Below are 16187 nucleotides of genomic sequence, written 5' to 3' on the forward strand. Positions count from 1 at the left end.
ATATAAAATGAAGGAGAGATACTATTTTTGCATGAAAACAGTTTATTATGTCATAAACAATGTCAATGTCATAGACAATGTTTCAGTCTTGATGGTGTGTGAGACATGCTTAGCTGTTACTGGAATTAAAAACTCCATCCTTAGTCATGTAGTTGGGATCAACTACATGATGGGATCATGTAGTTGATCCAGAAACTTTACCTATAACAATTAGTCTGGCAAGTTATTTTACTAGATGTGGAGTAATGTATGTTTGATAACTATACAAAAATAAACTTCTTTCATTTAGAAATAAGTCTCCCCTTCATTTTATATGTAAGTTTGTATATTCCATGTAATGTCTTTTACACAATATATTAGTTTTGAGAATTGTGTTTAGATTTTTATTAAAAAAAAAAAAAAAATGGATTCCACTGTTTCCGTTTCTTACAAATTGAGAACTAAATCAGTCAAAATAACAGCATACTTAGATTCCTCATAGATAATAAGTGCCTAGGAAATTTATATTTTTATTAAGGGAATATGGAAAGCACATAAGCAGGAATTGAGTAAAAAAAAATAATAATAATAATAAAAAATTAGGAGAATTATAATTTTTCATTTTTTCTTAATTCAAAATGTTAGTTGGTTGCAGTAGGGTTTTAGGCACATCAGAAACTTATGGTATTCTAAATGTATTAGAATACCATTAGTTTCTGATTTGAATACCATAAGTTACTATAACTATATACATGATATCTCATTTCTTACAAAGCTTATACCACATCAAAACTAGACGAAATGGCAATTACATTTACAACTTCTTTTTCAGAAAATAACCATTAATATAGAGTAGTATTTAATCACCTGTTTTAATGCTGGATCCAAAGTTCTCCATTTCTCAGCTAATGCTTTCATTATTTCCAATGATGAGAGGTCTACAATATATATCTTTTTTATAATACCAGCAAAAGAACTAAACTTACATAACAAAGTCACAATTATTTATTTTTTTGTTATCGGTTTCCAACAGTTCTAATGTATATGCTAACATAAATAATTACCAATTTTTACTTTATTTTTCTTAAATATCAACTGTAAAATGATAATAAATAAAATAAATATGTATACTAAAAAAGTAAAAATATTTTCTTCAGCATATTTTGAAAATTTACTTATAAGAAAAGAAATTATAAGAAATTTACTTATACAGTAGAGCGTCAGTTACCCGGAATAATTAATGTCAGACCACTTCCAGATAGCAAAATTTTCTGGATAATTGAACGCAAGGTAAAATTAAATAAATTCTGTTATAATGTATTAAAGTAAAAGAAAACGACTTTAAAAGTGTGAAAAAAAAAAAAAAATTTACTTGATTAAATAATAATAATTATTATTATTAAAAGAAAACGACTTTAAATAGTGTGAAAAAAACACAATTTACTTGATTAAAAAAAAATAATAATAATTTATACATAAAAATTTGCACATTTACATATTTATGTAAATAGGAAAACAGTGGGAATGGATGGAATAAATGCAGAACTGATCAAGTATGGAGGAAGTTTTTTTAAAAGATAGGATACTAAATTTATTTAATAAATGTTGGGAACAATATAAAATACCAGAGGAATGGAAGATAGCAAAAATTATTTCAATATTTAAAAAAGGAAATATAAATGATGCAAAGAATTATAGAGGGATTAGCATAGTAAATACAGTATAATAAAATGTATAGCAAAATAATAAATAATAGAATTAAAATTATCTCTGATGAAATATTAATAGAAGAACAGGCAGGATTCAGAAAAGGAAGATCACGTACAGATAATATATTTGTATTAAAACAAATAACAGAAAAATGAAAGAGTTTAATTTAGACATGCATTTAGCATTTATAGATTATGAAAAAAAAAAGCATTTGATCAAGTAAACAGATGAAAACTATGGGACACATTGAGTAATTATCTTACAAAAATAATACAGTTTATATAAAGGAACAAAAATAGTAATAGATACAGGTAATAAATTAACAGAAGAAAGCATAATAAATCAAGGAGTTAGACAAAAATGTAGCTTGTCACCAACGTTGTTTAACATATATATCGAGGATATATGTAAATGGAAAGAGGAAATTAATACAAAGAATAGGATTAATACACTGTTATTTGCAGATGATCAAGTAATTATTCAAGATAGTAAAGATAATTTACAAAGAGCAGTATTTAAATTAAACCAAATGACAGAAGAATATAAAGTTAAAATATCAACAATGAAAACTAGAACAATGGCTTTTAAGGGGAAAAATACAGTGAGAACAAAAATAGTTATAGACAATTAAATATTAGAACAAGTAAAACGTTTTAAATATCTAGGATGCGATATAACATATGATATCGAAGAAGATATGAACCAGAAATTGGCAAAATTTCAAAATATGTGGAACAATAAAAAGAACTCTGGCTAAGAAAACAAGGAAAGAAACACAATTGAAATTTTACAAAGTAATGGCAATACCAACACTTCTTTATGATTCTGAAACATGGATACCGAAACAAAGAGACATTAATAGAATACAAGCTGCAGAAATTAAATTTTTAAGATATGTTAAAGGATGTACAAAATTAGAAAGGAATTAAAGATTTATTCAATTAATGAAAAAATTATAGAATATAGACAAAGATGGAAAGAATATGTAGAAAGAATGGAAGATAATAGATTTCCTAAATTAGCTTACACATATATAGCAAAAGGAAAAAGAGACAGAGGAAGACCGAAGAAAAGATGGGCAGACCTCTTCAAGATCGGAACAGGCAGATCGCCTAATCCGTGAAGGAAGACAAGACATATTTATGTATATTTGGATAGGTATTTAACTGCAAATTTTATGTGGAAAAAAATTTAAAGTAATTTTTTAAAATAATGTTTGATCATTTTTTGTTTCATTTGACTTTTTTTTTTTTTTTGCTGTGAAATCTCTCAAGTTCCTTAATAATATCAATTTGATTATATCACATTCTTCCTGGTTTTCTGCCCATTTCAGTGCAGTTTCTTTTCATTGACATTTTACCGCAAAAAAACTGAGAAAAATAATAAATTGCAATTTCGGGTCGATATTATTCTTACCAAATCTGGAGCTAAACTAAACAGTCGAAATCTAATATTTCACCAGATATACGACGTAAAAAAAACAAAGAAATACAAACATTTGTCTCAAATACTACCATTAAATATAAAAAAAAAGAAAAATCGGCTCTTTAAATTATACCGGATAATTGACATTCTACTGTATGTGTATTTATTTATACTACACAGCAGATATGACTTGTCACTTTTCACATATAAATAAGTCAATTTTATTTTTAATGTTTAACTTTTCCCCCCACCATAAATACAAAAAATTTAACTTTAGTGCAATAGAAAAAAAGTGTGCGAACTGTAGAGATTAAAAATAAAATAAAAATAAATAAACAAACCATAATCATTCATAAACATAGTAAAGGGAGCAATGTGATAATGAATTCATTTGCTGCAATATTTAAAACTTCTTAATTTTTTTCTGCAGGCAAATACTTCCATAGCTGTATTTATAATATGAACTAGATTGTGCCATTCATAATTTTCTAATGATACTTTTCTTTCATTATAAAAAACGGTACATTTTAGACAAACTCAAAAATAATTTGTACTGAAATGCTGTCTTACAATTGCCTTATACAGTGGGATTATGACCTATCTCCACAGGTTTGATAAATCATCAATAGGATAATTTCATTCAAGAGAAGCGTACAAATCACTAATATCAAGAGACATTAGCTACGATGTAGAAATATTTTTGGCAGTTAAATTTTAATTAAAACAGTATTTATTGTAACTGAATTTTACTGCATCTGTATTTGTCCTTGAATAAGTGAAGAAATCATGTAATTTGAGAAATGTCAGAATTCAGGTAATCATTGACACCTTTTAATTTATTCAGCATAGACACCTGCATGTGGATATAGGAATCACTATATCAACATCTTCTCCCACTGTAATAATAAACAACCTACACTGAAAGGACAGAATTCATGGGATACCTGGATCCTGGGCAATGCAACTCTGTCACCCCTCTCGCTAGTGGACAAACCCATGCTTGGCAGGTATATAGATGGTAATTCAATGTCATTCACATTGAATTACCATCTATCTGAATTACTATCTGCATTCACACAGATGGTAATTCAATGTCAGTATAGATAAACGTTGTGAGTTAGCCGCCTTTGAAAGACGGATGATAGTGGGTGCCCAATGCATGGGTCACTCTATTGAGGAGGTGGTACAGAAATTGCACTATCCCCGTTCGACAGTCTGAAGAGTGTATTGGGAATACGCCATTTCTGGAATAACATATCATCGTGGACAGCGCTGTGGGCAGAGAGAAAGGTGGTGGATGAATGTGGCCGTCGACATCTGTCTCGGATTGCTTCAGCCAAATGGAGAGCGACAATGGCACAAATCACTGCCAACTTCAACAAGGGAGGTGCCAGAAATGTCTCCACCAAGACTATCAGGTGATCATTAGCTGCAATAGGTTATGGGAGCCGCCGACCCACCAGAGTCCCATTGCTAACACCATGACACAGGACTATGCCTCAACTGGGCGAAAGAACATTGGCAACAGACCTTGGATGATTGGAGACAGGTCTCCTGGTCTGATGAGTCCCGTTTCCAGTTATTTCGAGCGGAAGGGAGAGTGCGTATCTGGCAGAGAACGTGTGAAGCTATGAACCCGTAACGTCAACAAGGAACTGTTCAGGCAGGTGGACGGTTGGTAATGGTCTGGGACATGTTCAACTGGCACGTGTTGGGACCTCTGGTACGTATAGATGCATTGCAGACCATGTGCATCCCTTCATGGTCATCGTGCACCCACAGGGCAATGGACTCTTCTAGCAGTACAATTTGCCTCCTCACAGAGCCCTGGTGACTAGAACATGGTTCGAAGAGAATTCTGCAGATTTTAGCCCCATGGAATGGTCCTGTTCACTGGACATTAACTCTGTGGAGTATCTTTGGGATGCTGTGGAAAGGTCCATTCAAGCTTTGGATCCTCCACCCAGGAATGCAACGGATTTATGGACAGCAGTGCAGCAAGCATGGATGGAAATACCTGTGGAACGCTTTTGTAAACTAGTGGACAATGCTTTGCTGTGTGACTGCCCTTATCCAGGCGAAAGGTGGGTCTACCCATTAATAGGTAGGTATCCTCCATGATTTCTGTCCACTCAGTGTACATATTGTTGAAACTAGTTCTTTATTCACTAGTTCCAATTTCTACACGATATCTCAGATCACATCTCAGACTGAGATTAACCTGAAGGTATGCAAATGGGTCAGAGACCATGCACAATTACTCTTCATCTATTCAGTCCACACAGCTGAAACTTCCACCATCTTTCAACAAAAAGCTTTTCTTTGATTTCACCATTGAAAAATCAAAAATCTCTTAGTTATCACACAAGAAGGAAAAATGCTGGATGAAGTGCTTAGAAAATTATACAGACATGCTTAAAAACAAAAATTTAAAATCAGTAGTATCTCTTGTATCCATTTATTGAAATGCAGTGGCTTTATGTTTTATGGTAGGAACTCCAATTATTACTCTTTAGCTTCACATTATTGAAGAGTCTGGATGCCTACAGTTCTTGAAGATTGCAGGTTTTGATTTACACGTTGCTCACCGACAGTGACGATGACTCCCAAAAAAGGGAGATGATAAAAAAAACGGTGAAAATGCTGCAGAGGGAGGGATACTTTATTTTAAAAAAATAATAAAATATGTTTTTAATATATGAAAACCAATTTTTCACAGTTGTATTCATAACAGATTGAAAATAAAGGTGGCACTAAAAAAAAGTAAACAATTTAAAATTATTTCTTTATTTTAAAGATTACAAATGGGGTTACTTTTTCTGAATTCACATGTAATCTTCAAAAAACATTGCCACAATGCCATACAGGTTAATAAATATTAGAAAGAGTAAGGGGCTAAGAACCAAAGCCCCAGTGGACCTACTCATAACATTAGTCCATAAAGAGCAATGCCTATTTATAACTACATTTTCCATCACCTTCCCATAAACCATTCCATTAATCCTATAATAGTAACTTGTCCCTAATGCAAGAGTCTGGATGCCTACAGTTGTTGAAGATTATTCATGATTATTCATACTATAATCATTTATATGGGACTATATCAAAAGCTTTACTGAAACCTAAAATGTCAAAATCATGGTAACTAATTAGACTAGTCAGGCATAATTCTCCTCATAACAAATTCATACAACTGTCTTATAGCTCTATTTCTGTCCATATGATCTTGTATTACTTCTTTGACTGGAAAATCTATAATTTTTCCTGAGAGAAATTAAACTTAAATATTACTTAGGCCTGTAGTAACTCATTCAAATGCTTTGAGTCCCCTTTTTTTAGGATAGGAGAGAATTTTGCAAATTTCTGGTCTATAGAGACTTTGCCTGAATCCAAAGATATTCTAATTATATTAACTACAGTCTGCTTTCTTTTGATGCTTCCTTCAGTATTCCATTAATACCTTCACTCAATATATTAGTTTACAGAACAGATTTTGTAAATCAAATTATTAAGTGTAAGCTAATATTAATAACAGAAATATCAACTACATAGTTTTGTTTCAAATAAATATTTTGCATGTGACAGATATGATATACTCACCTGGATGACTCTGCTGAAATTTGGCTCGCTTATCATTTTGATAAAGCAAGTATGAACATGGTGGTTTTTTTGGAGGAGATGGCAAATTATCAATCTGAGTTGAAAAATATATAACAGGAATTTTAGAACCTACATTCAGTTGCAGGCAGAGTTCTGTTGGCCTAAACATAAAAATTGTAAAACCTGAGTGAAACAAATCATTTTCTATTTCTACGAGTGAAATGCTAGACAAACTATTATAGTAAATTAAAATAAACATTTATGCTACCAATATCTAATTACATTTCATGGATAGAAATATTGGAGGTTTACAGGAATATGCTACACTCCTAGTTCTAACAATTAAAAAATAAAACTAGTTGGATAATGTATATAGTTCACTGCAAGCATGACTGACTTTTTCTTAAATTAATTTTTTTATTTTTTCTGTGATTAACAAAAGCGAAAAGTAAAATAAACTAATTATCTTGTTGGCAACTAATTACTACAAATTAACTAATATATAAAAGTAATTATTTTTCCTTCATTACACATACTCAACGTAATATTCACTCAGCATTTTGTAATACTTATTTCCTCCTGGATTTTTAATAAAAGTTGGAATGCAACACTTATGGATCCATCTGCACACCACCTCAGCAATTTTTTTTAATTCAATGTTTGCCTACTTTTCTTGCTGGCAAAGTAACCAGTCGTTTTTGTTTGTGTACAATTAACATGGCATCATAAAAAACATTCAGTCATTTTCACTAGCAAAAAAAAATTACTAATTAATTTCATGAATGATGACATTCTTATTATTATGTTAATACTACATTTATTATGTTTATAATACTGAAGATACGTTTTTATTTAATTTTAAAATTTTCAATCTTTTTAATAGCATGCAAAAAAAGGGTGAAGGTGTGCCAAAAAAAAAAAAAAAAAAAAGTAACAAATAGGTGCACACTGTATTCTACACATACTGTTCCACATATCTGAAGTACAAGAAAGAAATTATTTAATGCCATGCACTTTGTAACACTTCTTCATTTTGACATTACACTGAGTACAAGAATAAATAACATGTATAATCAATAATATCAGTCTTGTTCTCCCAAGAATAAGACTGATATTACTGAACAACAAGAAAATTCTTGGAGGATAGAAATGGGTGAAGTGTGTAATTTCCTTTTTTTTTTGGCTGATGCTGCATAAGTTTGCTTTCTTGCATCATTTGCAACTATTACTACTAAGAATGATCACCCAACTACATCACTTCTAACACAAACAAACATACAATTAAAGACAAAACCAAAAACTAAATTAATATTAGAGGTCACCTGAGTAAGCAAATGATTTTTTATGGCCATACTTCAATTCTTATGTTAGAATTAAATATATAAGAACAAACTTGTCTGTAATCTTAAGTGCTTTATTGAATTTATTTTAACTACTCATTCATCTAGTAATACTGTTTAAAAATTATGCTCAACTTTCTTTAACCTGTATATTTAACTATTAGAATTACAAATTTGTAATTTTTCATCTTGAAAATAAATAAACAGATGTTTATTTATTTATTTATAATCTGTGATGCAGACAAAGTCAAGACCATGCCTTTGCCTTTGATACTAAAATTCACATTTATGTAAATTCTAATGATATTTTAATTTTTCAATTTAATTTCTTTAGTTGTACTGGAATCAATAACAAGTCTACTACTGAGCTTAAAAAAAAATACTAATAAAAATTTTATGACACTAGGAATTAACTCACAAATTCCACCAAGATCTCATGTTTCTTTTTAAATAAACTTAACAAAGTAGACTGGTTACAGCCAACTTTTGCAGATATGTTGTCTTGAAAAGCTCTCCCTATTAAAAGCAATAATTACATTTTTCTTCCTTGGAGTTAACTGAGTGAATGCCATACCATGGTTGAATAGGAAGACAGAGATCAGCAGGTAGATACTTTTATAAACAAGATGATACAATACCACTCTAATACTAATATAATGATGATACAATATCACACTAGTTTTACCGGATGATATAACAGTCTTGAAAAGGCAATTTTGCCTATACAGGGAGTTAAGGAACTATTAATGATGTTGAAATTATGTTTATTTAATAAAAAAACTTTTGAGCCTACAGGCTAATAAGGCACCTAGGGTTTTTATTTTTATTTATAACAAGATACACAACAGGTACTCATTAACGGTGTATCTGAGATCACAACAATGAACACAATTAATAACGATAATAAGAGATCCAACAGGAAGATAAAGATTGATATAGATTTAAACATTAGCATTAGCATTAGTAGAGGCATATGATGCAAGAAAGCAAGCTTATTCAGCATCAGCCAAAAAAAAAAAAAAAAACCACTCCCATTTCACCCCTCCGTTCGTTCGAAATACCTGTCCAGTTGAGCTTTAAATTTGTTTAGGCTATCAACTTCAACAACAAGTGATGGAAGTCGGTTCCACCAACCAACCACCCGCTGGCCAAAGGCAAATTTCCGCACATCTATCCGACATCCGTCCTTCCTCAATTTGAATTTATGCCCTCTGAGGTGATTATTCTGAGCAAGATGAAGAATCCCATTGGCATTGAGCATGCTCAAACCATTCAAAGCCTTATACACCTCTATCATATCACCTCGCCGGTGCCTAGTCTCCAGACTCTGCAATTTGCAAAACTTAAGCCTTTCTTCGTAAGAGCAACCCTTTGTTCCATTCACTAATCTTGTTGCCCTTCTCTGTACCCGTTCCAGCAGCTCTACATCCTTCTTGAAATGAGGCCTCCAGACCTGTATACAGTACTCAAGATGTGGCCTAACCATTGCCTTATACAAGGGAATAATCACCTCCTTATCCCTGCTAGAAAAATTCCTGTATATCATTGACAAGACACCATGAGCTACTCTTGCAGCTCGTCTGCACTGCTCAGAGAACTTCATATCTGCCTGCACAATTACCCCCAGGTCCTTTTCATTCTCCACCACTGTCAGTGTAGTACCGCAGAGTTGATACGTTGCTCTGGGGTTACTGTTTCCCATATGTAGTACTTTACATTTGTCAATGTTAAACTTCATTTGCCACCTCTCAGCCCATCTGTTCAACCTTTCCAGATCCTGTTGCAGCAGCATAGCTTCAGTAGTGTCCTTAACAACCCTGCCAACCTTTGTATCATCTGCAAACTTGGACATTAAACTTGATATCCCATCATCAATATCATTCATAAACACCGAAAACAACAACGGACCCAACAATGAACCTTGAGGAACTCCACTAATAACATTAGTCCACGTTGAGCAGTGTCCATTGATTACCACTCTCTGTCTTCTGCCACTCAACCATCCCCTTATCCATAGCAGCAATTTGCCTCCAATGCCACACTCCTCCAATTTGTGCAGCAGTCTTCCATGTGCAACAGTATCGAAAGCCTTTCTAAGATCCAAATATATAATATCAAAGTTATTCCCTGCATCCAGTTCTTTTGTGACTACATCATAGTATCCAATCAAATTGGTCAGGCAAGACCTGCCCTTAACAAAACCATGCTGCGTCTGAGCTATAACGGAATTCTTGTCTAGATGATCCTGCAGTGCTTCTTTAACCAGTGCCTCCATTAATTTACCTGGAACAGAAGTTAAACTAACAGGTCTATAATTACTTGTGTCAGCCTTTGATCCTCCTTTGTGAATTGGGGTTACATTTGCACATCTCCAGTCTATGGGTACCTCCCCTGAGTCCAAAGAAGCTCTCATAATTATGGCTAGGGGTTTGCATACTTCCTTTGCTGCCTCCTTTAATATAACTGGATAGATCCCATCCACCCCAGGTGCCTTTTTTATGTTTATCCTCAACAATCTCTCCTCCACTTTCCTCTCAGTTATTACAAAATCATCCAGCTCATTGCCAATGTTTACTTTACCTACATCATTCTCCTTCCTGAATAACTCCTCATGCGTGAATGTAGATGCAAAATACTCGTTTAGATTGTTAGCCACCTGAGCAGGATCCTCAACTGTTGAACCATCAATATCCAGTGGACCAATCTGATTCATCCCTTTCCTTCTCAAGTTCAAGTATGTAAAGAACTCTTTTCTGTTTTTTTTTTGCATCCTTTGCCAAGGATTTTTCGTAGTCTGCCTTTGCCTGCCTAATCTCCTTTGTGACTTGGTTACAGACCAACTTATATCTATCATAGGCTTCCATGTCACCCATTAATTTGTATGTATCCCATGCATTTTTCTTCTCTGCCACATGTCTCATTAGTTCATCTGACAACCATTTAGGCCTAAACCTTGAACAATATTTCTTAGTTGGTATGTAAAGCCTGGTAGCCTCCAAGATTAGTTCCTTGAATGCTTCCCATTTTGAGTTTGCTGTTGGTAACATCATCAGTTGGTCCCACTGTACAGAATTTAAATACTGTCTCAGACCATCATAGTCTCCTTTACGAAAACAAAAACCCTTCCCTTTACCTCTGATGGTAGTTACCTCCTTGAGTAAATCCCACTTCAACACACTGTGATCACTGCCACCTAGTGGTTCATTTATCTGCAGGTTCTTAATGCATGAAGAATCACTACTGATAATCAGATCAAGAGTATTGCTCCCTCTTGTTGCCTCACGAACATGCTGATGTAGAAAACAATCATCCAATAAATCCACAAAAGCCTTGCTAGTGTGCAAGTGACCAACCCACAAATTCCAGTCAATATCTGGGAAATTAAAATCTCCCATTATAAGACTCTCTGATTTACTGGCCCACTATTTCCCTGTACAATATCTTATTATACTCATCAGAGTCATTAGGCCTATAGCACACTCCTACTCTCAATTTTGATTTCCCTATGCTTATGTCACACCAAACTGACTCGACACTGCCCTGTCCATCGATGTCGACTGGCTTCACTTCCTTGGACTTTATGTGTTTCTTAATTAATAGCATAACCCCTCCTCCCCTCCTGTCCTGTCTATCCTTTCTATACACATTGTATACCCCAAATTCCAGTTCCGCATTACTTATATCTGTGTGACACCACGTCTCTGATATCCCAACAATATCTGCCTTTGATGTTTTGAGCAATACCTCAAGTTCATCAAATTTATTTACCAAACTCCTAGCATTGGTGTACACGCAGGTATACATGCACCTGTTTCTATTCTTAGCTACCCTAACACAACCCATGTGTTTACTTGTACCGCAATGACTACCAGCAGTCTCTGAAATATCCTGCATCTTGTTTTTCAGACTTCTGCTCATTTCAATAGAAGCAGTGCAAGAATCACTTCCACCTCTGCCAGTGGCTACTGTTAATCTATTAGTCCTTGTATCCCCCACAACTAGCAGTTTTCCGACCCACCTAACACTGCCTCGACAGCATCAGCAAAAATTCTTGCACCCTTTCTATTTAAGTGTATCCCATCCCTGTAGAAGCAATCTCTCCTGTTAACAAGTACAGTCCAGGCTGAAAAAAATTCTACCCCTTGAGCCTTGCACAATCCCTCCAGGGCTGAATTGATCGACAAGGCTCTCATCATATACTCCCTCCTATCGTGTCTGGGCAGAATTGCAGACACTTTCAAGTTCAACCCTAATTCACGGCTTTTTTTCAACAGTGACCTGTACTTGCTAAGTAATTCCGCCGGTCTCCTACTTTTAATATCATTGGTGCCAACGTGTACAACTATATCACCTTTTGTGCCCTTAAAATCATATGTACAAAAAGAGGTATGCATTAGGTTAAGTTACCGGTAAAACAAGTAATAATTAATCAGTTAGAGAATAGAAAAATAATAATAAACTACAATAATTAGATCAGAACTAGTCACTTTGTGGTTTAAGAGAAGAGATAAACTTGTAGATGGAATTTATCAGTGGTTGGGAGTTGTCAAAGAAGTCAATGAGAGAGTCATTTGTTGAATCTGTTTAGTGGACTGAACTTCATAAAGTCTGTGGTGGCAGAGTCATCGCGAAACATTGTAAGGTTCCTGACTTGTCTTGCTGGTGATTTTAAGACATGGGCATCGAATTTAGCACTGCTGGAGAAGAGAATCCCCAAGTCGTTAATTTGGTCACACCTTTCGATGATCACAGAGTTAATAGTGTACTCCGTATTTATTAGTTGTGGAGATCTGCAGGATGAGAAAGAGACTGCTTTGCACTTCGAGGGGTTAGCAGACAAGCCATTCAGAGATAGCCACAGAGAGAATTTATTGAGGGGTGCATTGAAGCTATTGAGAATCGGTAATCTCCTTCACTGTTGAGTAGATCTTAAGATCATCTGCATAGAGATGAAACTTGAACATTGTAGGTGTAGATGAAAGAAGGAAGATCATTTATGAAAACAATGAAAAGTAGAGGACCTAGGGGGGGGGGAGCCTTGAGGTACTCTACTTAGTGGTATAAAGTGGTCTGAGTTCACTTGATTGATGATAACGCTCAAGGAATGATGCATAATATAGCTGCGGAGCCACGAGAGCAAAGGGTCACGGACATCATATAGCTTAAGTTTTTCTAGAAGTTGTTCATGCATATATCAAATGCCTTAGATATATGTGTAGACTGCATCAACTTGAAGGTGATTTCCAAGAACTTCAGAGGTGTATTGCCAGAAAAGAAGCAAATTTGTGACTACTGACTTACTACTGCAGAAACCATGTTGATTCTGATCAATGAAAGGCCTGAAGGTTTCAAAGAGATGTTTGTGTACTGCTGTGTCAAAGAGTTTAGCCAAGTTGTTTTGCAAGGATATGGGTCTGTAATCAGTTACATCATTTTTATCACCTTTTTTTAAAATAGGAACTATATTGACCTGCTTAAAGTGCTTAGGATACTTCCCAAGCCTGAGAGACAAGTTGAAGATCTGTAGTATGAGGGGTTTTAAGGTAATGACAGTCATTTTCTCATGTATAGTATAGTATAGTCATTTCCTCTAGTATAGTCATTTCTCATGCTTTTTAATGTTGAATTTAAATCTTCATCTGTGATAAAGAGGTTAATGGGGATATTATCTTAAACAGGTGGGAAGTCATGAAATGTATCATTTGTTTGAATTCTGGAAAAATGTTTGGCAAGCTCTTGAGCAATACTGAATTCATCCGATAAGAGAATTCCATCTGTGTTATGGAGTTGTAACTTTCTACTGATTGATGGCATATACCCTATAATCTTAAGGGAGGCAGCAAGTGAGTGCATTGAACCACTAAGGCTAATTGACTCGGGAGTGATTCCGTTGGATTGGAAAAGTGCCGATGTATCCCCATAAGAGCGGTTCTAAGAGTGAAGTGGGAAATTACCGGCTGGTTAGTCTAACTTTAGCAGTAAGGAAAATCATGGAGACAATGATCAAAGTTGGAATTCGGGATCATTTAGATAGAAATGGAATTCTGAAGGATACAGCATTTTCCAGTAAAGGAAAAATCATGTTTAACTAATCTGGTTAGCTATTTTGACAGGGGCGCTCAAGAGCTGGACTTAGGGAATAATTTCGACATGGTTTATTTGGATTTCACCAAAGCATTTGGTTCAGTCCCACATGAGCGGTTACTTTATAAACTGGAACAGATTGGAATCACAGGGAAAGTCGATAGCTGGATAGCTTCAGGGCAGGAGGCAGATGGTTGTCATAAATGGTTATTCCTCAGTTGGGTTGATGTAAGAAATGGGGTTCCCCAAGGATCAGTATTAGGACCACTGTTGTTTTTGATTTTCATAAATGACATCATTGAAGGGATGTCTAAATTTGCAGATGATGTAAAGATTGGTAGAATAGTTAATGACTGCCGCCAAGCAGAGTTTCTTCAGAATGACCTAGATAGACTTCAGGGATGGTCAAAAAAAATGGCAGCTATGCTTTAATCCAGCAAAGTGTAAGGTATTCCATCTGGGGAACAGTAACCTCAAAATAACTTATACACCTGGAAGAGTTGAACTAAAGCCAGTAGTGGAGGAAAGGCACTTGGGTGTTACGATACGGTCAGACTTTAAGTTCTCTGAAAATTGTATACAGGTTGCAAGGAAGGCCTATGGTATCCTATCGATGATGTATCGAACAATTGTAGTAGAGATAAGGACATCATAATCCCATTGTATAAAGGCTATTGTTAAACCACACTTGGAATACTGTGTTCAGGTATGGAGACTGCACCTAAAGAAAGACATTGTGCTTCTTGAAAGGGTCCAGAGACAGGCAACTCACCTGGTGAAATCGGCAAAAGGGCATCCACATGAGGAAAGACTTCGAATACGTGGATTGCAGAGCTTGGAAACTAGGCACCTTAGAGAAGACTTGATTGAGGTGTTTAAGGCTCTGAGAGGCATAAGCAAAATGAATGAGGCCAAAATTTTCACGGTTATAAATGATTCTAGCATTAGGGGCCGTAATTTCAATTTACGTGGGGAGATGTTTAGACTGGATTGCAGGAAGTTTTATTTTAGCCAGCGAGTTATAAATTACTGGTATAAGTTGCCCACATGAGCAGTAAGAGGCTAGCAGTTTGGGGATATTCAAGGTCAGCTGGATAATTACCTACAGGAGGAGGGAAACACTTAGGTTGTCCATTTCCTTTTCTCTTATTTATTAATTATTTTTTTATTATTATTATTATTTTATTCTTATCATTTTATTTTATTTATTTTTTGTTATTTTATTATTATTGTTATTTATTTTTTATTTTTATTATTATTATTTTTTTGGTTGGTGCAGCATAAGCCATAGGCTTCCTTGCACCATGTGGCTAATACTAATACTAAACTTTAAGGGAGGTTATGGAATTTATGTGGCCACCATAGTAGTTATTCAACCAGGGTGACTACATATGCAGTCCTTTCCAAAACACAAAATTATGGACCTCCAAAGGCAGTGTAACAACCAACACAACACTGCTATGACAATACCATCAAAATGTATCTCAGAGAGCATGTTTCAACTTGTCAGGCATGTGTTGAATTGCTCCATGCCACTTTTTGCTTAATGCATTAATGCTTAATAAACTCCTCTAATGCATTACTCTATATAGCAAGATTTTGGCTATGGCATGGCTAAAGAAACAAGAAAATAAAATTTGGCAGCAATAGCCAATCCATTTGTCTTGGAATACTTCACTAAAGAATTCTTGCATACCAGTGGCAAAATCTGGTAGTGCTGCCTTATCAAAGCACTGAAATCATTCTGGATTTTTTTTTTTTTGGTTTTACTATAAGTGGCCCTACATGAACCATTATGTTCTTCATTATCTTTTCCCGCAGAGTGTAAATTGACTCGTCTGTCATTGTCATTCAACTATAACATCTCAAACAGACAACAATACCTACATACACTGGTGTTCAAAGAAAATGCATCACCCTTAGAATTGTAATTGTCGTCTGAATAAGGTATATGGCAATATTTCTTACAGATTGCATCAGATGAGATTGACATGTGTAGGTGATGATGTAATATTGCATCAGCTGTTATTTTCAGCTATATAAGCATGC

General features: G+C 34.5%; 1 protein-coding gene across 1 annotated transcript in view; it reads right to left on the reverse strand.

Moving 5' to 3' along the window:
* Positions 1-16187, reverse strand: part of LOC150083504 (transcription factor A, mitochondrial-like) — a 75461-nt gene that overhangs the window by 34064 nt on the left and 25210 nt on the right. Inside the window, exons 2-3 of the mRNA XM_090377322.1 lie at positions 6715-6875; positions 847-917 (exon numbers count right to left, since the gene is read on the reverse strand). Of these exons, the coding sequence (XP_090233448.1) occupies positions 847-917; positions 6715-6875 (232 nt within the window). The remainder of the gene's footprint in view (positions 1-846; positions 918-6714; positions 6876-16187) is intronic.

This window comes from Mastigoproctus giganteus, chromosome 7 (genome assembly GCF_048544385.1).
Source record: "Mastigoproctus giganteus isolate SK-2022 chromosome 7, ASM4854438v1, whole genome shotgun sequence".
Lineage (NCBI taxonomy): Eukaryota > Metazoa > Arthropoda > Arachnida > Uropygi > Thelyphonidae > Mastigoproctus > Mastigoproctus giganteus.